Genomic DNA, 27975 nt, shown 5'->3' with positions numbered 1-27975 from the left:
AAGGAACGTAATCACATGCTCCAGGACCACTGGATTCCTAGGAACTTCACCAATGTTAATAGACCGTGAACTTGTGGCAGGATTTATCTCCTACCCTCTGGCATGTAAGTTAGGGTGCTGCTCACTAGGTCCAGTTAGCATAATATCATCGGTGTAATGGAATAGCATGTTGTCCCGCAGAGTATCAAGATGATCAGGGTCCCTCTGGACCGTATTATGACAGAGTGGGAGACTTGATATAGGGGCAATTCAGCAAGTAGAAACAACTTTTTTTTTTTTTAACACTGATTGGCATAGAAAAGAAAGTACCAGGGGCTGTATTGATTTGCTTCTGTAAAGATGCCACATCTAAAATTGCAGCTACAATCAGCATTGCCATCTGATTAGATTTGCAAAAGCTGTAGTCATTCTGCATGACCCAAGTGGACTCTGCCCTGGCCTAACAGGAAGTTAAATGGGCATGTGGTAGAAATCACTGCCCCGACACCTCTCAAGTCTTTAATGGCACTGATCCCTACTCGTTGATCTCCATGGATATGATTTGCTTTTGGTTTACTGTCATCAGGTGGGCAGGCAGGGGAGGTTTTCTAGTTCTAGTTGCTGCCACTTTGGTCCTTCCTACTCTAAATAGGGATCTGTTGTGGGAATCCTGCTAATTAGTATCTTTTTTCACTGTATGTTCTTGGGCTAGGAAAATAACCAGGGCTAGGTGTGTGGGCCCACTGGACAGACGTGAGATGGATTTGGTTAAGACTCCACGCAGCCCCAGGCCTTAATAAGCTCCTCCTCTGACTCCTGGAGTATAGTGGCACCTTAGGGCTTCAGAGGTCAACCCTCGTTCAGAGCCAGTATCTAATAAGTTCAGAGAGTCTGAGCACTTCCCTTTCCCCAGTGCTCAGTCATGGTAAATGGCTGAGGACCCTCTGGGGAAGCAGAGTGCTGGGACAGATTCACAGCATTTACCTGTGGCCAATTTGTAGGCGTCTCTTTCAAGGGGACTTCAGCTTAGTCCAGGAGCTCTGGGTCTGTGAACCAGCTTGGGCGTGGGATCTGGATAAGAGGCTGTGAGTCCTTGTTACGGGTTTTTTTGTTAGGTCTCTGCCCAAATAGACCCAGACATTTTCTTACTATATGTCAAGTATCACCTTTGTAGGCTGATTTGATGGTCAGTTTACCACTGTCTGAGATTCTAATGGGTCAGAATACTCTGATCACCAAATTGCCCTGTGACTCACTGTGGCACTTGTACAGTTAAGTGCTGCCATTGGTCTTTGCTATCCCTAAATTCCTTTGCTCCCTCTGTGATCAGACCCAATTCCATCGTCAGTGTGTCTTCCCACTGTCATTTCTGACCTATAAAGGATCCCGCTGCAGAGCTGCTCAGAGGCGCTGGTGCCCACCCCCCCAAAGGCATGTTTCTTAGGCCCTCCCAGGAGAGGTGGTTTAGGGGGATGGCTGGGCAGATTGCACTTTGCAGAACCATTCCAATGTTTCCAGTTCCCTGAGCTTTCAGACTCTGTCCTCTGTAGCAGTGGTTCTCAACTTTAGTGGCTCATAAGAATTCCCGGGGGGCTTTAAAAATTCTCATGTCCAGGCTATCCCCCAGACCAGTTAAACCAGAATCTCTGGGGGTGGATGCAGATGGCTGTAGTATTTAAAGCTTCACAGGTGAGTCGAATGTGCAGACACTGGAGTCCTGCAGTAGTGATTCTCTGTGTGGTTGAGGCCATCAGCATTAGCATCTCTTGGCCCCTCGTTAGAGTTGCACATTCTTAGTGCCCACCCCAGGCCCACTGCATGAGAAGCTCTGAGGGCAGGGCCCAGCCTTCTGTGTTTTTACAGATTCTTCAGTGATTCCGTTGCATACTAAAAGTTGAGAACCAGTGCTCTGCAGTATGCTGGTGAAATCCTAGCGTTTTGACCTCATTAATTAAAGGCCATCATTAAGGCCACATTTCAGTTGGTCAAGCTAGGAAACTCCCAGGTGTTTGAACCTCTGGCCTCCAAGGTGAGAGGCATTGTGACTGTGAGCTGCAGACCTGCTTTTTTAAAAAAATTAATTTGTTTATTTTTGGCTGCATTGGGTCTTTGTTGCTGAGCGCGAGCTTTCTCTAGTTGCGGCGAGAGGGGGGGCTACTCTTCGTTGCGGTGCGCGGGCTTCTCATTGTGGTGGCTTCTCTTGTTGTGGAGCACGGGCTCTAGGTGTGTGGGCTTCAGTAGTTGTGGCACATGGGCTCAGTAGTTGTGGCTCGCGGGCTTTAGAGTGCAGGCTCGGTAGTTGCGGCGCACGGGCTTAGTTGCCCCTTGGCACGTGGGATCTTCCCGGACCAGGGCTCGAACCCCTGTCCCCTGCATTAGCAGGTGGATCCTTAACCACTGTGCCACCAGGGAAGCCCTGTAGACCTGCTTTGTTTTGATTCTCAGGGAAGATTTTTTTTTTTTTCCCCACTGCTTCATTCAGTACCAAGGTCTTGAGGTTCCTTACTGCCCTCTCCTGCAGGCTGGTTCACTTCTTATTCGTACATCCTTGGGGTACCAACTTAAGGTGAATGATTTCCTGTGTGATAGCACACCATGTGTAAGCCCTAGAGTTTGTGTCTTGTTCCATTTCAAAAGGTCATTTCAAGGTCACAAAGATTCACCTACACGCCTGCAGGGTTAAAGTGTCTTGAATATTTACCTATTTCTTTATTTTCTTGTTTTCTCTCTGTTTGAATATTTTTTAAGTTTCTGTCTTTGAGATTTCCTTAATTTTTTGCCAGTTCAGCTATGCATTTTGTAAGGATATTTGAAACTATTTTATCTGGCATTTTCCAATTACTTTCCATGGGAGGAATCTTTAGGATATTTTGTCTGCCATCTGCCAGAAATGGACAAAAGAAGTTTAATGATTAATCAGGTTTTGAACTACAGATTTATTGCAGTTTGACATTGAATTTCTTAACCTGTATAGCAAGATCTCTCAGTATACTTCTCATTCACAGCTTTTCTGGTGATTGGTGCTTTGCGACACTGGTGTCAGTTCCATGATATAAATGTTGACGGCAGATCTTAGCTGCCGCACAAATGGTCTTTTACCCTAAGATACGGGTGCAGTAGTTTACTGACTTGTTTTGTCAGTGATTCTTTTAAAATGGGAAAACGTTATCATTCCTATGTATCCTTAGAGTGGTCTCTGTGAATTGGATGATTAGCGCTGTGTCTCAGTCAGGATATGACTAGCTAAAGATATGGTAATGGAGACCATCAAAATCTCAGAGGCTTAAAATTCTCTTGCTGCAGGCCTAGGTGGCTCTGAGGGCAGCATTCCAGGCTGCTTCCAGCTCACGTGGCATCTCCATTCAGCAGGACGCTTTCGTGTTTCCTGGGTCAGGGGAATAGAGTAGGGAAAATTGCACGTAGGTGTACATACATCATTTCTACCCAGCCAGTTGGTCAGAACTACTCACATGGCCCCACCCAACCCCAGGGGAGCTGGGAAGTATTTTTGTGTGTCCAGGAAGGGAGGGGAACTGGACGGCGCAAGTACTGTTTACCGCTTTTGCAGGTTGACTCTGCCTAACTTAAGCATAAAGGGTATTTATTAGGGGAAATGAGCAAGGTCAGAGACTCCAAGAGGAGGTCTGGAACAGTCAGGACCTGGGAGCTCCAGAGGGCCTTTGGAGCAGGACCCTCTTGGAGTCTTGCTTGGGACCATTGCTAGAAGGAATGAGTGAACTTCAGCTGTTCCTTTATTCTCTGTCACCCGACTCAAGGTTCAGATTTCTGAGCAAGAGCCTTGGCTGTGGGAGGAAAGATGTTTCTGAAGGGAGCCAGGGGCCCTTGCAGGTTCCATGTTTGGAGGGCTTCCCACACAGCGCCTGCTTTGTCATCCCACAGACCAAGCACAGTACAGGAGAGGTATTTCTTCAAAAGGAAGTTGGGTGATGTTAGGAAGAGGGATTGGGTGACTGTTGACCAAAAAAATGACACATTCTTTTGCAGTTGGAATTTGTTGACATCTAATTAAAAAAAAAATCCAGGAACTTGATAACGTTTGTGTACCTACTACTTCCAAACTTTTTCTACGGCTGTAAAAGACTGAGAAATTTACTATGCATTTTATTTGCTTTTCCTGACAGTTCATAATCTTTAAGAGAAAAAATTCCATCAGTTACAGGTTGTTTGTTTACATTTAGGCCTTGACAGGGAAGTGACAAGATAGCAGTCCTTACTTCTCCCTGATTATTTACTTTTAGGAGTTTGATGCCACGTAGTTACCCAATTAACATGCAGAGAATTAGGGATTAAAGTTTACATCCATAGATGCTATTTTTTTTAAACATCTTTATTGGAGTATAATTGCTTTACAATGTTGTTAGTTTCTGCTGTAAAACAAAGAGAATCAGCTATATGTATACATATATCCCCATATCCCCTCCCTCTTGCGTCTCCCTCCCACCCTCCCTATCCCACCCCTCGAGGTGGTCGCAAAGCACTGAGCTGATCTCCCTGTGCTATGCAGCTGCTTCCCACTAGCTATCTGTTTTACATTTGGTAGTGTAGATATGCCAACTCTACTCTCTCACTTTGTCACAGCTTACCCTTCCCTCTCCCCGTGTCCTCAAGTCCATTCTCTACGTCTGTGTCTTTATTCCTGTCCTGCCCCTGGGTTCGTAAGAACCATCTTTTTTTTTAGATTCCGTATATATGCATTAGCATACGGTATTTGTTTTTCTCTTTCTGTCTTACTTCACTCTATGACAGACTCTAGGTCCATCCACCTCACTACAAATAACTCAGTTTTGTTTATTTTTATGGCTGAGTAATATTCCATTGTATATATGTGCCACATCTTCTTTATCCGTTCATCTGTCGATGGACACTTAGGTTGCTTCCATGTCCTGGCTATTGTAAATAGTGCTGCAGTGAACATCGTGGTACGTGACTCTTTTTGAATTATGGTTTTCTCAGGGTATATGCCCAGTAGTGGGATTGCTGGGTCGTATGATAGTTCTATTTTTAGTTTTTTAAGGAACCTCCATACTGTTCTCCATAGTGGTTGTATCAATTTACGTTCCCGAGAACAGTGCAAGAGGGTTCACTTTTCTCCACACCCTCTCCAGCATTTATTGTTTGTAGATTTTTGGATGATGGCCATTCTGACCGGTGTGAGGTGATACCTCATTGTAGTTTTGATTTGCATTTCTCTAATGATTAGTGATGTTGAGCATCCTTTCATGTGTTTTTGGCAATCTGTATGTCTTCTTTGGAGAAATGTCTGTTTAGGTCTTCTGCCCATTTTTGGATTGGGTTTTTTTTTTTTGATATTGAGCTGCATGAGCTGCTTGTATATTTTGGAGATTAATCCTTTGTCAGCTGCTTCGTTTGCAAATATTTTCTCCCATTCTGAGGGTTGTCTTTTCGTATAGACGCTAATGTTAAAACTTTGATATCCAGACATCACCAAGGAGAACTTCTTACAGTGTTGCCACATTGCAACAACATTTTTAGTTATTAGATACAGAATTTTTTTTTTCTTCAAACAGGTTTACCATCTTTCTGTTCCTGCCTGTTCAGCCTTCTCCTTCTGTCTAGTGTGTTTTCTCTCTCTCAAACTTTTTAAACCAACACTTGTGAAAATGAGAACTTGAAGTTTCAAGTCTACAGATCTGAAATGCAATACCCAAAGAAATCTAAGATTTAATAAAATTGAAGAAAGAATTATGGGGCTCTTCTTTTATGTGCCCGAGCTCTGTTTGGGACATTGAAAATGGTGTTCTAAGAAAGAAAAGGGCTGGGCAAAGTGGTATCAATTGGAATTCTCTGTTCATTTGAGATTGTGGAATGCCTCTTACTTCAGGGATTGGGGAGGAGTACTGAACAGTATCTAATTTAGAAGACTCTGTTGTTGTGATGGCTTTTGCTGTATCTCCCTTTGGGAATAGTTGTATAGGGTTTCAAAAATGTCCCTTTGGCCTAATAAAACACTGGGTCTGGAGTTTAGTTCAGTTTCTCTTTGTAGCTGTTAATTGTATAACCGTTAACATGGACATTTAAAAACTATAATTTGAGAGTTAAGAGCAAGCAAACTCTTTCTGCAAGTTCAGAATATTAGTTTTATAACTGCAGAACTTCTTGTTTCATCATCTTCCTGTCTTTCTGCCTAAGAGGCTCAGTCCAGGGTATGTGAGATTGAAGCACATTTGACCTTTTAATGTCGATCTGATGATTTCAGATAAAGCCAAAAGAGGCCTGGCTTCACTTTGTCAGAGTTGTTGTAAAATGGGCTTTGATTTCAAAATAGTTTAGGAAATAGCATTACCATCTTAAATTATTACTAGAAATAAGCAACCCATCATGCCCGTGGTTGCAGAAGGATAGTTTCTATTAGGGTAATAGAACCAGTGATGGCGTAGATATGCCTCAAAGCATAGATACCAGAAATAAGAGTCCCCCCACCAACCCCCTAATTTTCCTTAGGTTTTCCAAAAACGCACACAATAGTAGCATAATACTTGAATATCCCATTTTTTAAATCTCTTTTAGTTTCGATGTTAGAAGGCCAGGCAAATTTTTTTTTATAAATTTATTTTTGGTTGCACTGGGTCTTTGTTGCTATGCAAGGGCTTTCTCTAGTTGCAGAGAGCGGGGGCTACTCTTCGTTGCAGTGTGTGGGCTTCTCATTGTGGTGGCTTCTCTTGTTGCGGAGCACAGGCTTCAGTAGTTGTGGCACACGGGCTCAGTAGTTGTGGCGCACAGGCTTAGTTGCTCCTCAGCATGTGGGATCTTCCTGGACCAGGGCTCAAACCCATGTCCCCTGAATTGGCAGGTGGATTTTTTTTTTTTTTTTTTTGCGGTACGCGGGCCTCTCACTGTTGTGGCCTCTCGCGTTGCGGAGCGCAGGCTCCGGACGCACAGGCCCAGCGGCCATGGCTCACGGACCCAGCCTCTCCGCGGCATGTGGGATCTTCCTGGACCGGGGCACGAACCCGTGTCCTCTGCATCGGCAGGCGGACTCTCAACCACTGCGCCACCAGGGAAGCCCACAGTTTTCCTTTTTAATATTAATATTTCTTTATAGTTTTATAGAACAAGTGGAAAATCTATACAAATAATATTGCAGGGAAACATTATTTGTTGTGTATTGTTTAGTGGTATCCAAAGTTAATTTTTGCAAGTGAGATGTCATGTTGCTGTGGCATTACTGGCATAGATTATATGATGTTTGTCAATTTACAAGACACTGAGCTCCAAAGCAATTTCTTTTATGCTGGAGGCAGTTCAGTTTTATCTCTTTAAGGGTCTGCAGCATTAAAATGTTTTTAATTTCCTGTGATGCTTACTGATACAAAATGCCAGTGGATGATAAAATGGAGACAGGCTATATGTCCCTGCTATGAATTTTGTGAAGCAGAAAGTTGGATCTGGATTTTAAATTTAGCATGAGGTTGACTTGAAAAGAAGTAAACCTTTTAGTCTGAGATAATTGTAGATTCACATGCAGTTGTGAGAAATAGTACAGAGAGACACTGGGTATACTTCATCCAGTTTTCCCCGATAGTGACATCTTGGAGAACTATCGTGCAATATCACAACCAGAATATTGACGCTGAGATAGTTAATGAAGAGAACAGTTTCATCCCCACAAGGATCACCCTTATTGCCCTTTATAACAACACCCTCTTCCCTCTGTCTCATGCCCCTCCTTCCAACCCCTGGCGACCACTAATCTGTTCTCCAGTTCTGTACTTCTGTCACTTTGAGGATGTATGAATGGAACTGTATGGTCTGTAACCTTTCAGAGTTGGCTTCTTTTCACTTAACATAATTCTCTGGCTCTTCATCCTGGTTGTTGCACGTGTTAACAGTTTGTTACTTTTTTTTTTATGATTTTTTTTTTTGATGTGGACCATTTTTAAAGTCTTTACTGAACCTGTTACAACATTGCTTCTGTTTTATGTCATGGTCCTCTGGCTGCGAGGCATGTGGGACCCCAGCTCCCCGACCAGGGATTGAACCCGCACCCCCTGCATTGGTAGATGAAGTCCCAACCACTAGACTGCCAGGGAAGTCCCAACAGTGTGTTACTTTTTATTGCTTAATAGTATTCCTTAGTATGGCTGTACCACGGTTTATTTAACCATTTACCTGATGAAAGATACCTGGATCATTTCCCGTTTGGTTAGTTACAGATAAAGGTGTTGTAAAATTGATGTACAGATTTGTATGTGGATGAAAGTCTTCATTTCTCTGGGATAAATGCTGATGAGTTTCTGGGTTCTCTGGTAGCTGCATGTTCAGTGGTTCATTTGTGTTTTAGAGAAACTGCCAGCCTACCTGTACCATTTTACATCCCCACCAGCAATGGTATGAGTGATCCAGTTTCTCTCCATCCTCAGCAGCAGGTGGTAGTGTCACTCTGTTTTATTTTTGCGATTCTGATAGGTGTGTAGTGATGTCTCATTGTGGTTTTAATTTGCATTTCCCTAATAGCCAGTGATGTTGAACATCTTTTCATGTGCTTATCTGCCAGTTGTATAGCTTCTTTGGTACAATGTCTCTGTGCTTTTGGTATCAAATCTACTCTTTACCTAGATTCTGAAGACTTTATCTTATTTTTTTACTTCTAGTTTTCTGTTTTACATTTAAATCCATGATCCATTTTGAGTTGATATTTTGTATAAAGTGTCAGATGACTTAGGTTGATGTTTCCTTTTTGTTTTTCCTGTGGAGAGCCATTTGCTCCAGCAACATTTCTTGAAAAGATTGACTTCCCTCTGTTGTATTGCCTTTGCACCTTTGTCAAAAGTCAGTGGGCCATACTTGTATGGAGCTAGTTCTGGATTCTCTCTTCTGGTCCATTGATCCGAGTGCCTGTTTCTCTGATGATGCCACACAGTCTTGATTACTGTAGCTGTATAATAAGTCTTGAAATTAGGTGGAACAGTTTCAACCACCTTATTCTCCTTTTTCAAAATTGTTTTGGCTCTTCTGACACTTCTGCTTTCCACATGAATTGTAGGATAATCTTATTGATATCTACCAAAAAAATCTTGCTAGGATTTTGATAGGAATTTCAATAAACCAAGCTGTCAGTTTGGGGGAAATTGACATCTTTACCGTGAGTCTTACTATATATGAACATAGTATATCTCCTTGTTGTATTCATTTATGAGATGGTCAGTCAGGAGTGGCCACAAGAGTAGAGAGAGGAGAGGCTCAGGAAAATAAAGTTTATTATGTTTACAGGTCCTAGAGACAGGCATGGCATACAGGGCCATATGGAAAAACGCCAAGGTGGTCAGGAGGCAGAAAAGGGGAGTGCTTAAACCATAGTCTTTATTGGGGTTTGCACGGGAAAGGCGAGGCAGGATAAACACCTTAGAATTGGCTAGTCTGAATAATTTCAGCAGGCTTTGGGCTATAGGAAGAGTCTCTCGTTGCATGGTACCTGGTCCTGGGATGATGAAGACGAAGAATATTGCCTCCTGAGGTATAAGGGCCAGATAGAGGAGGTATGGCTCTGGATTGGCGAGTTTGCATATTAAAGACATGCTCTCCTGGGCCTTTGCTACCTCTAAGAATTGGCTGGCCCTGGGAGGGTAGGGTCATTCTCTCCCCAGCCAGAAAGGTTTTTTTAAGATGTCAAAGCATCATATTGTACAGAAAATAAAATACACAGACACACACACACACACACACACAAATACATCTTTTCATTTATTTAGCTTGTCTTTGATTTTTTAAAAAACAACATTGTTTATATTTATATTATACATAACTTTATCAGTCTAGTGGTGTCATCATTTTACCCATTCAAGTGAAGTATAGAAAACTTACCTCCCTTTTCAACATTTCACCTCCCTCATTTTTATATGGTTGTCTTAAATATATCCTCTAAATACATTTAGAACCAAATCAAGCATTTTCCTAACATTTACTTCAACCATCCAACATAATTTAGAAAACTTAATAGGAGGCGGAAAGCCTATTGTATTTATCTGTATTTTTGCCTGCCATGTTTTTGCTTCCTTCCTGATTTTCCAAGGTTCTTTTTTTTTTTTTAAATAATTTCCTTTCTCTTTAGAATACTTCCTTTTTCCGTTCTTTTATGACAGGTATGCTGGTGACAAATTGCTGTTTTTGTAGGTAAAAGGAAAAGGCTGAACATTGTTAATTTCAGACGGGTTCAAGGTAATACTAGTGGATGATCAGTAAAGGTTGAAGGAAAAGGAAGACTGTGTGTAGAAGTGACCTGCAAGGGCTAATGTGATGTATATGATTCCTTTTTCCTCCTCAACCACTTTATATGGGGGATTCACTGTGTGTAAGGCAGTGGGTAGTGGGAGTTACACAAGGTGGTATCCGTGTACAGGGGAATACTACTCAGCAATGAAAAAGAATGAACTCTGTATAAACATAACAACATGGAAGAATCTCAAATGCATTATGCTAAGTGAAAGAAGCCAGACAAATAAGAATACGTAGTATATGATTCCATTAACGTAAACTCTAGAAAATGCCAACTAATGACAGAAAGGAAGTCAGTGGGAGGAGAGAAAGTTAGTGAAATGGAGGGATTACCAGGGGAACTTGAGGAAACACTTGGGGGTGTTGCTGTCTTGATTGTGGTGGTGATTTCACTGGGATGTGCATATGTCAAACATATCTAATTGTACACTTTAAATATATGCAGCTCTGGAAATTCCCTGGCGGTCCAGTGGTTAGGAGTCGGCACTTTCACTGCCGTGGCCCTGGGTTCAATTCCCGGTCAGGGAACTAAAGATCCTGCAAGACTCACGGATGGCCAAAAAAAAAAAAAAAAAAAAAAAAATGCAGCACATTGTAGGTCAGTTGTAACTCAATAAAGCTGTTCATAAAAACCCACATCAACAAGTGTTCCTCCCATGCGTGACTATTGTGCGGCTCCCTGATGTGTAACTCCAAGTTGTCCACACTCTTGTTTTACAATACGGGACCAGTGATTACATGCTGGGATGTTGTAGCATCTGTCAAATTGCTCTGAAAGTTTTAAAGTGCTCAGTTTCAGTTTTTAAACTTTTTTTAAAAAATTTATTTTATTTTTTGTTTATTTATTTTTGGCTGCGTTGGGTCTTTGTTGCTGCGCACGGGTTTTTTTCTCTAGTTGTGGTGAGCGAGGGCTACTCTTCGTTGCGGTGCGCGGGCTTCTCATTGCCGTGGCTTCTCTTGTTGCGGAGCATGGGCTCTAGGTGTGTGGGCTCAGTAGTTGTGGCTCACAGGCTTAGTTGCTCCGTGGCATGTGGAATATTCCCAGACCAGTGCTTGAACCTGTGTCCCCTGCATTGGCAGGCGGATTCTTAACCACTGCTCCAACAGGGAAGCCTTAACTAATTTTTAAAGTGAGATATAATTGACATATAACATTGTATTAGTTTTAGCTGTAAGACCTAATGTTTTGATATATGTTCAATTTAAAAACTTATATCTTGTCACAGTAAGAAATCATCTTGTTTGTGCACCATGTTTTCAGTTGCATGCACTGTTTTGGAGCAATGCTTCACACTATTTATATGCAATTTTTCCCCATCTCATTCTATATGTATCATTCTGAAACCATTATACCCTACTTCATGGTCACAGTATCATTTGATTAGCCTGTGTTCTGGGGCATACATTCTGGCATGGAGCACATGGGATTTTCTCAGCATGAGTCCTAGGAAATTAACTAGATCTGATAAAACATGCTGCCGGATTTCAAAGTGGATTATAGTGGAATGTTGGTATAATGTTGCCCCACTTGTATTTTTGAAGGAATCATTTAAAAGTTTCATGCAGTGTAAGAATTTTTCAAACTGGGGTGCGCTGGAGCATCCCAGGGATCTGGCATGGGAAAATCTGTGTTCAGATTCTGGTTTCCAAGTGGACTGGATGGCTTGGGGGCAAGCTGCTGCAACTCTCTTAGCCTAGGTTTTCTGGCTTTAAAGATAGAGCAACGGTTCCCTCACAGAAGATTGGCGATATAGTGAAAATGCTTGGTAACCTGATAAGTGCTGTAAGTTTATTTCACTGGGTGTATTTGTATCTTCGTCTGGGAGAGTTCCTGTTTTTTTCCTTCAGGAATAAGGCCTGTATATTGAAAATAATTTGGAAACCAGTTCTTAAAAATGCAAGGTGAATTTTGTAGAGTGTCTTGCCTGTTACATATAGGCTAAAGAACCAAGAGATACACGTGAAATAATAGACTTTTTCCCTCTCTTTTCAGGCAATTACTCTCTTAACCGAATTAATTAGGGAAAACTTCAGGAACAGCAAATTAAAACAGTGCCTTTTACCAACCCTGGGGGAGCTGATCTATCTTATAGCCATCCAGGTAAGATTGTCTGGTTAACTCTGTTGTTCTTTGATGTGTTCTGACATATCATGGCGGATATCAAAATCAAAGGTTTTTGATTTTGCCCCTTTGAGCACACCTAAGGAATTTAGGAAAATTTTTACCTCTGGAGGAGAGAGGCTCTCAGTGTCTTTCTGACTCTTCTTCTATCTCTCCTTGTCTGTCTTCCCTCTCCCCCAGTGCCTCTTTTTCTTTAAAGTGTAGGAGATTCTCAGGCTGTATTTTAAAACCAGTGGACCAGAGTCCCCAAAGTACTTCCTAGGTTGCTGCCATCTTTGACTCCTTCATGCAGGAGGGTCCTGTTGGTTCTCCCAGTGTACAAGCGCCATTATTATTTAAAACAATATGTGTAAATATAGCTCTTAACATGGCATGAGAATGTGTGACTGCAGAATTTGACTTCTTATATTTGGGAATATATTGAATAGATATAGATAAATTATGAGTTATTCATTTCATGTGATGCTCTGAGTGTTTTAATGAGTACCAGTAAGTTACAAGTTAATCAAAAGTTCTCTCCTTGTACTTATGTTTTGCTTCTAGAACTTGCTTAAATGTTATATAACCTGAGTATCCTTAGTATCTAAATTGACTTTCTGGATGATCATCATTTTAAGGCAGTTAACTTAATTACTATAAAACATCAGTATTTAAAATCATTTAGTTCCCTGCTTAGTATTGATAGCCTGTACAGCAAATCTCACCTCCTTAGTCTTCGTTTTCATAAATGTCTTGGCTATTCCTGGCCCTTTACATGTCAGAATAAATTTTAGAATCAGATTGTCCAGTTCTGAAATCATCTTTTGAACCCTGCATTGACTATACAGAAATACTGCTGTCTTTGTGATTTTGAGTCTTCTAATGTATGTTCGGGATTGTACTGCATCTATGAGGAAAGTATTAGCACATTTATGATATGTTGTGCTTTAATGCACACAAAAATGGTGTTTTCATATATTTATATTAAAAGATTTTTCATTTAAGTCATTTAAATTATTGGGTTGGCCAAAAAGTTCGTCATCTTAACAGAAAAACCCAAATGAACTTTTTGGCCAACCCAATATATTTCACTCATAAAGCTTTTGTACATTTAGCTTGTACAAAATTTAGCTTGGTTGAGTTTATTCTCAGGTAATTTTATATTTTGAAGAGATAACACACTCATGAAACTAGAAAACTTGGAAGTATAGAAAGGTATACAGAGAAGGGTCTCTTTTCTATTTTTGTCCCCCATCTGTGTAGTTCCCCAATAAATAACCATTACGATTACTTTCTTACTTATATTTACAGCATTAGTTTTGCACAAATGAGCGATTAGAAATGTAGATTCTTACTTTGTCTCATTTTATATAGCAAGTAGAGCAACTTTTTTCACTTAATAGTTACACAGTATTAAAAACAGTGTATGGCGATACATACACTGGAGCTATTTCTTAATAATTAATATGGATGTCTTTCTCAGTTAGTACTTAGAGCTCCCTCCCTCCTCCTCTTGCACTGGAACATTCTCTTGTGTGCTGAGTTTTGTGAAAGACAGTTTTCCTTGCAGTTCTTCGGGGGCGGGGCTGGAGAGTTTATATTGACTTTACTCTTACCTTGGGCCCTGGAGGCCTTGACATCAAAGCTCAAATTTACCAAGTTCTGCAGGCCCTCAGAATAAAAGCAAACTTCAGTGCTCTGTTTATCCCTTCACGCTTGCAGCTAATTTTTGGCTTGATTATTCTTTGATTTCTTGTCAGCTCTCTGAGGCATTTTAAGGATACAGAATAAAACTGCTTTCCTTAGAAGAAAGGTCAGGTATCTCAGACCACAGGAAGTGTGGTCTGCCATCTTATCATGGGTGGGAGTCTAGTCCAATTTCTGGGGGGGGCATGTGTCCCATTTTTTTTACCTTTCCCCCCAGCTTAATTGAGGTATAATTGGCATACCATAAACTGCACACGTTTAAAGATTAGAATTTGATCAGTGCTAATATATGTATACATCTGTGAAACCATCACCACAGTCAAGATAATGAAAATATCTATCGCCTGCAAAAGTTTTCTCAGCACCGTTTGTTACCCCTCCCTCCTGCCCCTCTCCCCACCCCCAGGCAACCGCTGATTGCCTTCTGTCATATAGACTAGTTTGCATTTTGTAGAGTCTTATATAAGTGGAATAATGCAGAATCATATTTCTGTTTGTTTCTAAAAGTAGATCTAGAGAATCATTTCCCTTCGTTCTCACTTTAATTGGATGTAAGCTAGGCTGTTTTAATAAAGGGATGGTTCTGTGGCCATGCCATTTGACCACATTTTATGATAGCAAACCAGAAAAGGAAGTTATGTCCCTGGACCCACACAAGTCACTAATATTTCATGAGATAAGGCTGTTTGTGGCGTTGTCACTTAGCATATAGGTAAACCTTAACATGTCAGGTCAGTGCTGACGTAGTGAGACTGACCTGAAGTGATGTATGTATACGCACACACACATACGTACATACATGCATATCGTATATAATGTAGACACCTAAGTCCTGTCCTTTTGATTCTCTAGTAACACCCTAAGGTTATAAGCATGAGAACAGAAGACCAGACTGTGATTCTGACGAGGATATTATGAGGCAACACATTTATAGTTTACGTATTTTTTTTTCTGACTTTTGTCAAGGATACGTATCACATTGGGGCCAGGTATTCTTATATTTTGTCCTTTTTGTCCAGCCCATAATCATTTCCAGATGATCTCCTTGCTTCACTCTTGTGTCCATTGAAGTCTTCCCCAGACATCAGCCAGAGTGAGCCTGTTAAACCCATGAGACTCTCCCGTTGTCACTCCTCAGAGCCCTCCCATGCTTCCTGTCTTCCCGGTTGTCACAGCTAAATCTCCAGTTACCTTCTGGGCTCTTGTGAGCTGCCTCCCCAGTCCCCATATGACCTCTGCCCTCATGACCCTCTTACTTGTTTCCGCCTCCCAGGCGCACTGCCCTCCCCACAGTTCCATGAAACCCCTCATACCCTGATCCTGCCTCCACACCTTTGCATTTGCTGTTCCTCTTGCTTGCATTGTTTTCCCCCTAGATGTTTACAGTTTCTCTCTGCTCACGTGGATCCCTGCAGAGAGCCTTCTTCTGGCCCTGAGCAATGTGAGATGGAGCCCCTCTGACTACAGTCTTCCTCTAACCCCTTAGCCTGCTGTGCTTTTCTTCCTTTTTTTCAATTAAAAAAGTTTTTTTATTGAGGTATTGTTGATGTACAATGTTGTGTTTAATTTCTGCTGTACAGCAGAGTGACTCAGTTTTTTATATATATATATTCTTTTTAATATTCTTTTCCATTATGTTTTATAACAGGATATTGAATATAGTTCCCTGTGCTATACAGTAGGACCTTGTTTATCCATTGCTATGCTTTTCTTTATAGCGCTCATCACTATCTTGACTTGTTTATTTTGTTTAATGAAAAAAAAAACTTTGTCCCCCACTAAATACCATTAAGACAGAACGTTTATCTTTCTTGCTCACAGCTGTGTGGCTATTGTTTAGAAGAGTTCCTGGCACACAGTAGGTGCTTTTTTCCACTCACGAACTGCACCAAGGCCAATGGGACTGGAGGGGAATGAGCAGGAAGTAGGGCTGCAGAGACTGGCAGGGACGTGACCATGGAGGGCTCCTCGGCCAAGTCGGATGCCTGGGTCTTGATCCTGAGGGCAAGGGGAAGCCGATAAAGTTTTAAGAAGGGTAAGGGTGTCATCTGATTTAAGTGCCACAAAGATGACTCTGCTTTAAATGCGGAGAATAGATTGGAGGATGGTAAGAGAGGCGTGTGGATCCTAACGGAGAGTAAGTGAAGCAGGAGCAAACTTAGGAGAGGAGTGGGCATTTCAGAAAAGAGAATGTCAATAGGGCTGAATGTCCAAGAAAGAGGACCACAGAGTCCCCTGTCTCGAGTGACACGAAAGTCACCGGTAACCCAACAAGAGCTGTTTTGTGTATTTATTTATTTAATGTGGAGTGAGTGAGGCCGAAGAGGTCAGACGGCAGCGTGTTGAGGATTTAGGGGGAGGTGAGGACACTTGAGGAAGTGAACGTAAAGCTTAGGATGGTTGTGGGAAAGAGCGGAGGGGCGAGGGGCTGTTTTGAGAATGGGAGACAACAGGGGGCCAGATCAAGCTGGCGGAACAGAAGGACGTGGAGCTCACTTTCTCCCACAAAGACATCAAAAATACACCTCCAGGGGACTTCCACTGCCGGGGGCATGGGTTTGATCCCCGGTTGGGGAACTAAGGTCCCACATGCCATGTGGCCCAGCCAAAAAAAAAAAGGAAAAACATCTACATGTAGTTCTCACAGCACATCTGAAAATGGGAGATGACAGTGAGTCTGTTCTAGTGGAAATGGAAGGGATCCCGTGGAGACAGGGCATCGAGCACTTAGGAGCAATAAGGGATGGTCCAGACCCTCGTGACCCTGAAGAAAGCAGGGTGGGAACGGGCTCGTGGGCCCACGTGGAAGGGGTGGAGGAGCCTGTCCTGCTGTAACCACTGGGTATGAGCAGCAGCTCGCTGCAGGTGGAGGTGAGGTAGTAGTTCCTCTCTCATCACTTCCACGGTCTACGCGGAGGAGGAAAAGTAGGTGAAGTGATGGCAGGGCCACGGGGTTGAAATACTGTGGTCCTTTAGGAGAGGGAATTGGTCAGAGAGAGAGACGGGCCTGGAGCGTGACGTGGAAGGTCCCTGGGCTTAACTGATCCTGGGTCCTTTGTGCACTCTGTGTTCTTGGTGTCACCCCTCCAAGAGCCCAGCTGTCTGAGCGCTGGCCTGGAGAAAGCAAGCCACTGGCTCCCTCTAAGGTTGAGTTTCCCCGGGCCCAGGACAAGGGCACTCCAGAGGGTGAGGTCATTCAGGCCTTTGGCAAGAGTGATTAAATGATAGACCAGGAATCTAAATGGCTGTCAGGGAGGGTAGGGGATAGACTGGGGGAAAGAGAAGGGGTGGGGGAGGGGAGTCGGGGAGCAGGGTCCAGTGATGTTAAGGAAAGGTTGTGGTGGGCCTCCTGAATAAATGATCTGGAAGGGAGGAAAGTTGTTTGGAAGTTGAATTGGGTGCTGAATTCACGATTTTTGGGCTGGAGCAGCTCTGGATGGTAATGTCTAGATTATGACCGTATGTGGAATTCCATGATTAAGGGTACAGTTTTAATGGGTCACGATTCTCATCATGGGTATTAAATACTTTTGGATCAGTAAGGTACCAGCTCTAACATTTGAACAATCTTAAAAAAACATTCTAAGCAGAGCTGAATTTCTTCTGCTATAAAGAGATTATTGTTTTGCATCTTTCTCTGTGGCCCCTGGTTTAGTTTGTGATTTTATTTCATAGGTTCCAGGAGTGTTCTTGCGGTTATCTCTCTAATTTGGTTCTTCTGTGAAAGAATGTTTCCTGATGTTATTAAAATCAGTGTACCCGCTAATCCTAATTGTTGACTTTTATTGAGCTTTGTCTTGCTAGGTAGCATCCTGAGTTTTACTAGTTCCTGTGGATTATCCGGAGATATTACTCAAAGCTGTGTGTTCTGTGCTTTCAAATCGTTACAGATAATGTCATACCTTTTAGGTAGGAGTAGCTATATCATCACCTACAGTTATCAGTGGAATGGCTTCTCTATCGACCAGATCATACTGTCATTTCTTAGTTCTTTCCATCTAGCTACTGCTGAGGGGATCTTATCAACATCATATACAACATAATGAGAAACAGAAGAAATACCTTGTATGTACAGTGCAGTAAAAGACCCCTCATCAGGTCATAATTGTCAGGCTGTACTTTCAATAGAATGTTAAGAAGTTTTAGGAAGTTTGTATATATGAAACCGAGCTTTTTTCTTGAAAGGGTTAATATCTTTTGTGCTATTAGCTTCACTGCCTTTCCTTCCACTTCATTTTAGGAAGAAAAAAAAAAGAAGCCCCGAGAATGCTGGGCTGTTCCCTCGGCTGCATACACGGTGCTAATGAGGTGCCTTCGGGAAGGGGTAAGCCTCCTTTGTTGTCCTCTGTAGACGCTTGCAATTGTAATAACCCTTCAGGCACTGTGTGAGGATTGTAGCCTGCAGCAGTGCAGGAGCCTGTCAACCGAGCACTGTATTGCTCCTGAATTTAAGCAGTGCCGACAAGCCACTGTGAGCCGGGGACCTACAGTGGATCAAGTGTAAAAACGAACCAACTCTCATTCACTCGGTTAAATGTCTTGCTTTTTAAGAGGTGATAGCAAATATAAACAACCTAACTAGTTCTCAATAACATATACTTAATCCTCCCCTCTCTTTTAAAGTTATCAATACAACAGTTTAACAGGCAAGGTGTATGCAGAGAATTTTCTGCGAACCTCAACATCCCTGTGATTATCTTGTCAGGTTGCCATTTTGTGGTTCAGAAACGGGGAAGCTGCCACTAGTATCTGTTGATTTTAATATTAAGTAGTAATTATTATGTGATGTGGGTTTTTTTTTCTTTTTCAATTTATTCGCATCCCTTCTCATGCTATTGTTAATGGCTGAAAACCAGCCAGCTGGCCAAACAACCAACCTGAATACGTAGCTCCTGTGTGTAATTGTGTAGAGGATTTAGTGACTGACCTAGAAGGTTGGCATTTTTCTGTTTGCTTTAAACCTTGACATTGTTTCACCCAAGGCAGAGCCATAAGCTAAAAACATTCCTTAAGGAATGAAAAAAACACATGTCAGAATAAACATCTTTCTTTTGAGTTCATTACTTCATGCGTTATATGGTAATGGAATGATGTCCCAAGTGTAGAAAAATCTCTGCAAGGTTTTCCCCTGGTGATCCAGAAAGGAGGTGTGAACACTTACCCGCCTGTAGGGTTAACTGTGTAGTCATTTGTCACTGTGGGATGTGAATGAAGCCAGTATTCTTTACTTTATCAACAATATGAGAATTAAGTTATTTTTATCTGTAGTCAAAAGACATGTTTGGATTTATCATTCAAGGCCTCAAGCTAGGCACACCTGGGGGCACATGGATGAAGAAGGTGGAATTTCTATTCATGCACAGATCCTACCTGTTGTGGGAGCTAAGATAAAAATATAAAGTGGAATCTGTCAAGTACATTCATGCAAAAGAATAAAATACAGGAGCTCAAAGGAGAAAGGAGTCTTCTAGGAATTTTTTAAATGGTGTAAAGAAATTTTTAAAACTTTGTGTCTTTAATTTATAAAACTTAGATTAATGCCTAGTAAAAAGATGATCAATTCTAATCCATGAGGTGGTATCCTTTATTAAATATATCCTCCCCACCCCCTCCTGTGTTTTCATTGAGTACATACTGTAAAGAATAGCGTTTGAGGGCTTCCCTGGTGGCGCAGTGGTTGAGAGTCCGCCTGCCGAGGCAGGGGACATGGGTTCGTGCCCCGGTCCGGGAAGATCCCACATGCCGCGGAGCGGCTGGGCCCGTGAGCCATGGCCGCTGAGCCTGCGCATCCGGAGCCTGTGCTCCGCAACGGGAGAGGCCACAATGGTGAGAGGCCCGCATACTGCAAAAAAAAAAAAAGAATAGTGTTTGATATACATGTGTATTGTTAACAAATAATAACTGTAAAATAGCGATGTAGCTAATGATATAGTTAATATACACACTTGCCTTTTGTCTTGGTATGTATGACACGTCTTGTATACTTTTAAGAGGGAGAAAAGTCCAGAACTCTCTAATTTATGAAAACTTTATATGTTTGAAAAGCATTTAAGTGTATGCTTTGGCAGCATGTACACTAATATTGTCCCTATTAAATAAATTCAGAGGTGATCATCCCCCCTAAAAAAGGATTTCTATCCTTACAAAAATAATTCAATTGTAGCAGTTCTTTAGCATATTTGTCTAATGTATTCAGGACATAGTTGAGGTAAAAAAATTTTAAGCCACTTCAGTGATTAAAAAAAAATTTTTTTTAATGTAGAAAACTGTTTTCCCAGCCCCTACTGGTATTTCTGAATGTAGGTTCTTTAATAGTGAAATGTATCTCATATACAGAAGAGTATATGAAATGTAGGAGTATGGTTAAAAGCACACACTCTGACCCACTTACTCTATTTAAGAAAAAAGGGGGGAGGGACTTCCCTGGTGGTGCAGTGGTTAAGAATCCGCCCGCCAATGCAGGAGATATGGGTTCGAGCCCTGGTTCAGGAAGATACCACATGCCGCAGGGCAACTAAGCCCATGGGCCACAACTACTGAGCCTGCACTCTAGAGCCTGTGGGCCACAACTACTGAAGCCCTTGTGTCCTAGAGCCTGCGTGCTGCAACTACTGAAGCCTGCGTGTCGCAACTACTGAAGCCTAGGGCCCGTGCTCCACAACAAGAGAAGCCAGTGCAATAAGTCCGTGCACTGCAACGAAGCCCCCACTAGCTTCAACTAGAGAAAACCCGCACGCAGCAACGAAGACCCAATGCAGTCAAACAAACAAACAAACAAAAAACGCCAAGGGAAAGTCACTGGTTGCTTAGAGAATTTTTCTGTCTCCCTCTAGGATTGCAATTTGTACTTTCTTTCAAAGAGTAAACACTATTCTGAGTTCGGTGATAAACTTTCCCAAGGTTTTCTAATTGTTTTCTCTTTTTACTTTCCCAAGTTTTTCTTTATAGTGTTTCCCTTTTTGATTGTATTGCTAAATATTACGTTGATTGAGTCTAAATGTTGAACTCTATAAATGGACTGGCACTGTGTTCTTTTGAGACTTAAGTTTTTTGCTTAAAGTTAGGTTGAGATTGGTACATGCTGATTGTGTAAAGTGTTTGTACCACTGAATAGTATGTTGTTGATGTGTGCCTCAGAGACACACGTGTGTATCAGTTTATACTCACACCAGCAGTGTATAGGAGTATCCATTAACTCACATCTTCTTGAACATTTGATATAGTCAGACTTTTAAGTTTTTGTCAGTCTCGTGGGCATTAAATTGTTTCTCAAAGTAGTTTTAATATGCATTTTCCTGATTACTAATGATAATGACAATCTTTTTCTATTTATTTTGGTTTCTGTAGTTTTTCCTGTTTTGAAAATGATTGTCTTAATTTTTTCTGTTGCTTTGTAGGAATTCTGCACACCTTCATTCCCACCCTCCCACCCACCCAGCCTATTGTTATAAAATGTTTCAAGTATTAGAAAAGGAAAGAAAACTATAATGATCACCTCTATTTTCATCACCTAGGTTCAACTGTTAACGTTTTGTCCTCTTTGCTTTGTTGTAATATGTGTGTGTGTATATCTTTCCATATGTGTGTATTTATTATTCATTCATTCATTTATTTTCTGAACTGTTTGAAAAAAATTCAGATGTCATGGTACTCCACCCATAGGAATTTTTAAAAAATGTATTCTGGGTATTAACTTTTTGTTGTTTATGTGTATCCCAGATACTTTCTAATTTGTGTTTGGTCTTTTCATTTTCTTTACAGTGTCTGTTGATAAGCAGAAGTTCCTAATTTGAATAGAAATTTATCAATCCATCCCTTTATTATTTGTGTTTTTTATATCTCAAGAAAAGCTTCTCTCCTCCAACTTCATTAAGATGGTCTATTACATATTTCTTCTAAAAGTTTTATTTTTCCTTTTTCCCTTTAGAAGTTTAATCTATTTGTAATTGTTTTGTGTGTGTGGTGCTATGTGTGGATCCAGTTTTATTTTTTAAAATAAACATAATCTGTTATCCCAGCATCACTTAATTAAAAGTCCTTCTTCGCCCCATGGCTCTGCAGTGTACCTCTGTCATGTCAACGTGCATGTCTCTTGTCTTTATTTAGTTCTGTTGGCCTATTATCTGTGCCATGCTGTCTAAATTAATAGTATTTATTTTTAATAATTTAAAAATATAGAGGTGCGTTTTTTCTTACCATTTTAATCTTTTTCATGAGTTTCTTAGCTTTTTTGGTCCCTTTTTACTTAAAAAGTTGATTCTAAAAGTTACATGCAAGTTCACCTGTTGGGATGTTGATTGAGAGTATATATCTATGAATAAATTTGAGGAGAATTGGTTGATATTAGTGAAAATGGAAGGCATACTCAGTGAGAAAACTAAAAGGAGAATGACACATTTGGTTTAGAAAACACTGGAATAAGATGATTGAAGTTCCTTTGAATTCCTGATGACATTCAGCTAATGTATTTAATTCATTGCTTAAGGTAACTCTCTCATGTACAGCTCCCGTTCTTTACAGGTAGCATTTATGAAACATATTATGTACTGGCTGGACACAGGAAAGGCGAAAATGATTAAGACACTGCCCTATCTTCATTTATTCGGAAAGAAAATTTTTTTTTATCCCTGGTTCAGTATGCCATTTATTGTTGTTTTGTAACTACATTTGCTTTTTTTTTTCCTTTTTCTTTCTTGTGTAGTTACTAAGACATTTAAGGCTATTAACTTTCAACCTAGTGTTAGCTGTATCCCATTGTTTTGACATGTAGTGTTTCCGTTATTGTTATTTTATAGATAATCCCTAGTTTAAAATTTTATCTTGGTCCAGGGTTGTTTATGAGATGGTTTAAACTTTTTCAAGTGGGTGGGATTTTATTGCCTCTTTTTTCTTTTGTTGCAATAACAAAGTTGCATTACTGTATAGATCAAGAATGTGGTCTGTTCTATTTCTCTTGTATGTTTTTAAATTGTGGTAATATATATATTTAATATAAAATTTACCATCTTAACCTTTAAGTATATAGATAAGTACATTCACATTGTTGTGCCATCTCTGTTGTTCTTAAATATATTGAGATTTTTTTTGCCTAACTTAATTGACTTCTTTTTTCACTTTCAAAACTTAGTAATGTACCTTTTTGGACATGGGCCGTTGATTCTGGTTTGTACTCCCTTTTCTCCTCCCTTTAATCTGTGCATTGAGAGAAAAGCGGAATGGAATTTTACTTTTTTGTTTTAATTGATATGTAGACTTCTTAGAAGACAATTTTAGTTTTAAATTATACATATTGTTTTTGTTCATTGTGCATAGATAACTAGCTTTGCCATGGGAAATTCAGACGTGTTTTAAGGGTTTTCCAGTCAAATACCTTGGGACACACTGGGTTAAACAAGGTTGAATAGTTTCGTTTGTTTGTAGTTAGTACTTTTCAGAGCTTTTATTTATTTATTTACTTTTTTCAGAGCTTTTAATTATGAATCTCCATGGGCGCATATCGAATGCGATGTTTTCAAAGTTATTTGCCCACAGACCTACCTTATCCTGTGGCATGCTGTGAGATCCACTTAGGGAGAAGAAGATAGTCTTACACTGGGGCTGTCATGAGTTTGTTTAAATAGTTTTCAGTAGGTTTTCTCTTTTTCAAAAGGTTACCTAAGAGATTATAACCTTGTTTTCCAAACAGGTCAACCTGTTATGATTTCTATAATTTTAACAATGGTAATAGAGATGTGAGTCAAATGCCTTTGATCTTGTTACAGATGTAAACGCTCAGGTGGAAAGAGGGGAAGTATTTAGAGTGAGAGACTTAAGGTGGAACACACACACACACACACAAAAAGGAAGATCTGGTATAACTTTTAAAAAGAGTGTGGCAGTATAGAAGAAAAGGTACCCATGATGACACTGAGTCATCGTTTCAGAGTTGGGGCTGGCATTTTGGAGACCTTGAGCTGGGAGTCAGAGGATGTGGATTTCAGTCCCAGGTGTGCCACTCTTGAGTAGTTTGATACTGGCCAAGCCCTGGGGCCGCAGCTGATGTTTTGTATAAGGAAAGGTACCTGTGTTGGTTGATCTTCCACATGCTTCTGACTTGGGCCCTCTTTGACAGCTTTCCATTCCATTGCTTTGACCTATTGTAGACAATGGCAAAGAGCAGTTCTCCCCTTGGTATCATTGCTGTATTGATCTCAGGAATATTTGGCATTGAACTTAGATGGCATATGTTCTGTATGTGAATGGAATAGGGAGGCTGAGAAAGCTGGCTTTTCTTGAAGGTAGTTATTTTTATCTGGGTAGGTAGCAGCCTCCTGTACAGTGCGCACAGAAGCTGGAAATAGTACCAAGAGTGTTTCCACGTGTTTAGAGGAGATTAATTTATGCATTTGTATCTAATCAACCACCTTTTTTTTATAGCTTGCATAATAGTCTGTATATAATTATGGGTGCTGAACTGACACCTGGCATATGTTAAAATGTGAGGTTCAAAACATAAATGGTTGGCTTTATTATTCATTTCTGAACAATAGCTTGTTAGATAATTTTGATGTAACAAAATTCTTTTAAGAGGAAATTGAACTTTCAGTTTTAGTGCTTTTTAAAAAAGAAAACTATTGGTAAATTGCTTGTATTTAATTAGGAAAAGATGGGGCTTGAATTAGAATGTATAGAGGTGTTAGCCATTATATGTATTATCTTTGAAGTGTTTTTAGACACTAGTTAACGAAAATGAGAGAGAAGTTAAAATTCTTGATACTGGGTAAAAGTGAAAATGTACAGCTGTATTTTCTGTTTTTGTAACTGTCACAGTTTAAGTTTAATCTTCCTAATAAAGAATGTGTGTGCCGTCAACATTGGGTTCTCTGTGGGTACGCACAGTTCTCCTCGCCTTTATGTAGTGAAAGTGAGCAACGTGTATGTGGAATAGGAATGATGCAGGGTTTCTTGTGTTTTTCCTTTTAATATCACTATTCATAATATTAGGAATGCTGTTATTAGTAGGATGCAGTACTAAGTATGGAGTTACCTAATGTGTCTTGAAGCAAACCTTTGAGAATAGCACAAAGAAGCGATCCTGAGTTTGCACTGAGTAGGGAGTAGACCAGCTTCCAGAGACTTGGTGGGCTAAGAGGCACAAAGTATGGTATGTTCACTGCTAGGGTGAGGTTTATACCTCCTCTTCTCCTGCGGCAGCTAATCTTCAGGGGGAAGCTCCACGGGGTTCTACGATTTATATTGGTTCGGTTTCTCTGTAAATTTTCATGTTCCTTTAACTGTTTTATCCCATTACATGCTTTGTAAACTTAACAAATTCTACACCTCTTTTGTTTCTTTCTCATTTAATACCTGTCTCTATGTTTTTTCTATTTATCTTTTTATTGTTTAATGGTATTGTGGTTAGAGGGAGTGGTATATGTATGATTTTAAATCTTTGGTATTTGTGGATACTTCTCTCATGGCTCAGTATGTATATGTACTTAGGGGGAAAGAAAGGTGAATTCTGCCATTGTTGGGTGATGTGCTTTTTTTCTTATAGTAGCTCAAGCTTGTTAATCTGATAGATAGATATAGATATAAATCTATGTTGATGCTGATTGTTTTTTGTCTGTTTTATCAGAGATAGGGATTTAAATTGTTTTTCAGCTTTATTGAGGTATGATTGACATAAAATTGTAAGATATTTAAAGTGTACAAAGTGATGATTTGATATATGCATACATTGTGAAAGGATTCCCCCACTGAGCTAACACATCAGTCGTCTCATGTTTTATCCCGTTAACCTTTTTGGGGGGTTGGGGTGAGAACATTTAAATTCTTCTCTTTTAGCAAATTTCAATTATACTATATGGTGTTATCAACTAGAGTCACATTGTTTTACATTACATCCCCAGACTTTATTCATCTTACAGGTGAAAATTTGTACCTTTTTACCAACCTGTCCCTATTTTCCTCACTTTTACCTTTGTTTTTTTTTTTTTGTTTGTTTTTTTAAGAATGTCCCTTTTCTTTCTTTCTTAAATTTACTTTTTAATATTTATTTATTTATTTTTACTTTTGGCTGCATTGGGTCTTTGTTGCTGCGCATGGACTTTCTCTAGTTGCGGCCAGCGGGGGCTACCTTTTGTTGTGGTGCTAGGGCTTCTCATCGCGGTGTTAGGGCTTCTCATCGCGGTGGCTCCTCCTGTTGTGGAGCACAGGCTCTAGGCGCGTTGGCTTCAGTAGTTGTGTCTCATGGGCCCTAGAGTGCAGGTTCAGTAGTTGTGGCACATAGTTGCTCCGTGGCATGTGGGATCTTCCGAGACCAGGGCTTGAACCCGTGTCCCCTGCATTGGCAGGTGGATTCTTAACCACTGCGCCACCAGGGAAGTCCCTTACCCTCTTACCGCTGCGGCCTCTCCCGTTGCGGAGCACAGGCTCCGGACGCACAGGCTCAGTGGCCGTGGCCCACAGCCCCAGCCGCTCCACGGCACGTGGGATCCTCCCGGACCAGGGCACGAACCCGCGTCCCCTGCATCGGCAGGCGGACTCTCAACCACTGCACCACCAGGGAAGCCCTTTACCTTTGTTTTTGAAAGGTGTTATTGTTGGATATAGATTTATAGGTTGACAGTTATCTTTTTTCTTTTTCTTTTGGTACTTTAAAGATTGTTCCACTGTCTTCTTGTTTTCATTGCTTCTGATGAGAAGTCTCCTGTCATCCTTATTTTTGTTAGGTTATGTGTTAGATAATCTCTACATAATGTGTCTTTTTACTCTAGCTGCTTTTACAGGTTTCTCTTTATTACTGGTTTTTAGCAGTTTGATGATGATGTACCTTGGTGTGACTTTTCTTTTTTCTACTTGAGGTTCATTGAGTTTCTTAGAGTGTGAATTATTAATTTTCATAAATTTGAAAAAATTTCAGCCAGTAGTTCTTCAAACAAATATTTTTTCTGCCTCCCTCTGCCCCCTTTTGGGATTCTCATTGCACATACATTAGGTTGTTTGAAGTTGTCCCACAGTTCACTGATGTTCCAATGCTTTTTTCTTTTTTACCCAGTCTTATTTCTTTCTGTGTTTATTTTGGATAGTTGTTTCTTTTTTTTCTTTTTCTTTCTTCTTCTTCTTCTTTTTTTTTTTGTTAAGTGTTGTGTCTTCACTAATCTTCACTAATCATTGAGTCTGCAGAGCCTAATATGTTAATCCATTTCAGTGTATTTTTCATATAAGACATTATAATCTCTAGCCCTTTGATTTGGGTCATTTTTTAATTTTCTATTTCTTATGCTTCTTTCTTTCTTCTTGAGTGTATGGACTGTATTTATAGTAGCCATTTAAATACTTTTTTCTTATTCTGTCACCTGTGTCATTTCCCTTAATTAAATTTTCTTTTTATGAGTCATATTTTCCTGCTTTTTAGTGTGTGTGAATTTAATTGGATGTCAGACGTCGTGATTTTTATGTTGGGCACTTTTGTTTCTTTACAGCCTTTTAAGTACTTTTGTGCTTTTTCTTGGACTCATTTAAGTTACCTGGAAACAGCTTGATCCTTTTTGAGACTTTTAAGCATCGTTAGAACAATCCAGAACAGCCTTTAGTCTAAGGGTTAATTTGGTCACACCACTGGTGCAATCTCTTTCTTCGGGCTTTCCTTGATGCCCTGTATTCAGGTGTTCTTTAGCTTATTGGTACACTAATTATTTCCAGCCCTGAGTAATTTCTAAAGATTGTTCTGCATACTCCTTATGATTTTAAAATTATCTTCCAGTTTTTATGTTATGCTGTAAGCTATAATTGTGTATTTTCCAGATTATTTCAGCCTTTTTATTGAAATATGTGGAGAATTATGTTATGCTAGGTTTAGTGATTAACCAAATGTAATCGTTTTATAATAGCCTGAAAAAATGACCACACCTCCTAAAACACCTAACACATCCAGGGGCACTCTTGGTATC

At 40.4% G+C, this 27975-nt stretch overlaps 1 protein-coding gene across 1 annotated transcript in view; it reads left to right on the top strand.

The window, feature by feature from the left end:
• ULK4 (unc-51 like kinase 4) overlaps positions 1 to 27975 on the top strand; it is a 506210-nt gene that overhangs the window by 68377 nt on the left and 409858 nt on the right. The window contains exons 17-18 of the mRNA XM_060164074.1: positions 12227 to 12334; positions 18282 to 18365. Of these exons, the coding sequence (XP_060020057.1) occupies positions 12227 to 12334; positions 18282 to 18365 (192 nt within the window). The remainder of the gene's footprint in view (positions 1 to 12226; positions 12335 to 18281; positions 18366 to 27975) is intronic.

This window comes from Lagenorhynchus albirostris, chromosome 10, assembly GCF_949774975.1.
Source record: "Lagenorhynchus albirostris chromosome 10, mLagAlb1.1, whole genome shotgun sequence".
NCBI lineage: Eukaryota > Metazoa > Chordata > Mammalia > Artiodactyla > Delphinidae > Lagenorhynchus > Lagenorhynchus albirostris.
This window is presented reverse-complemented; position numbering and strand designations above follow the sequence as displayed.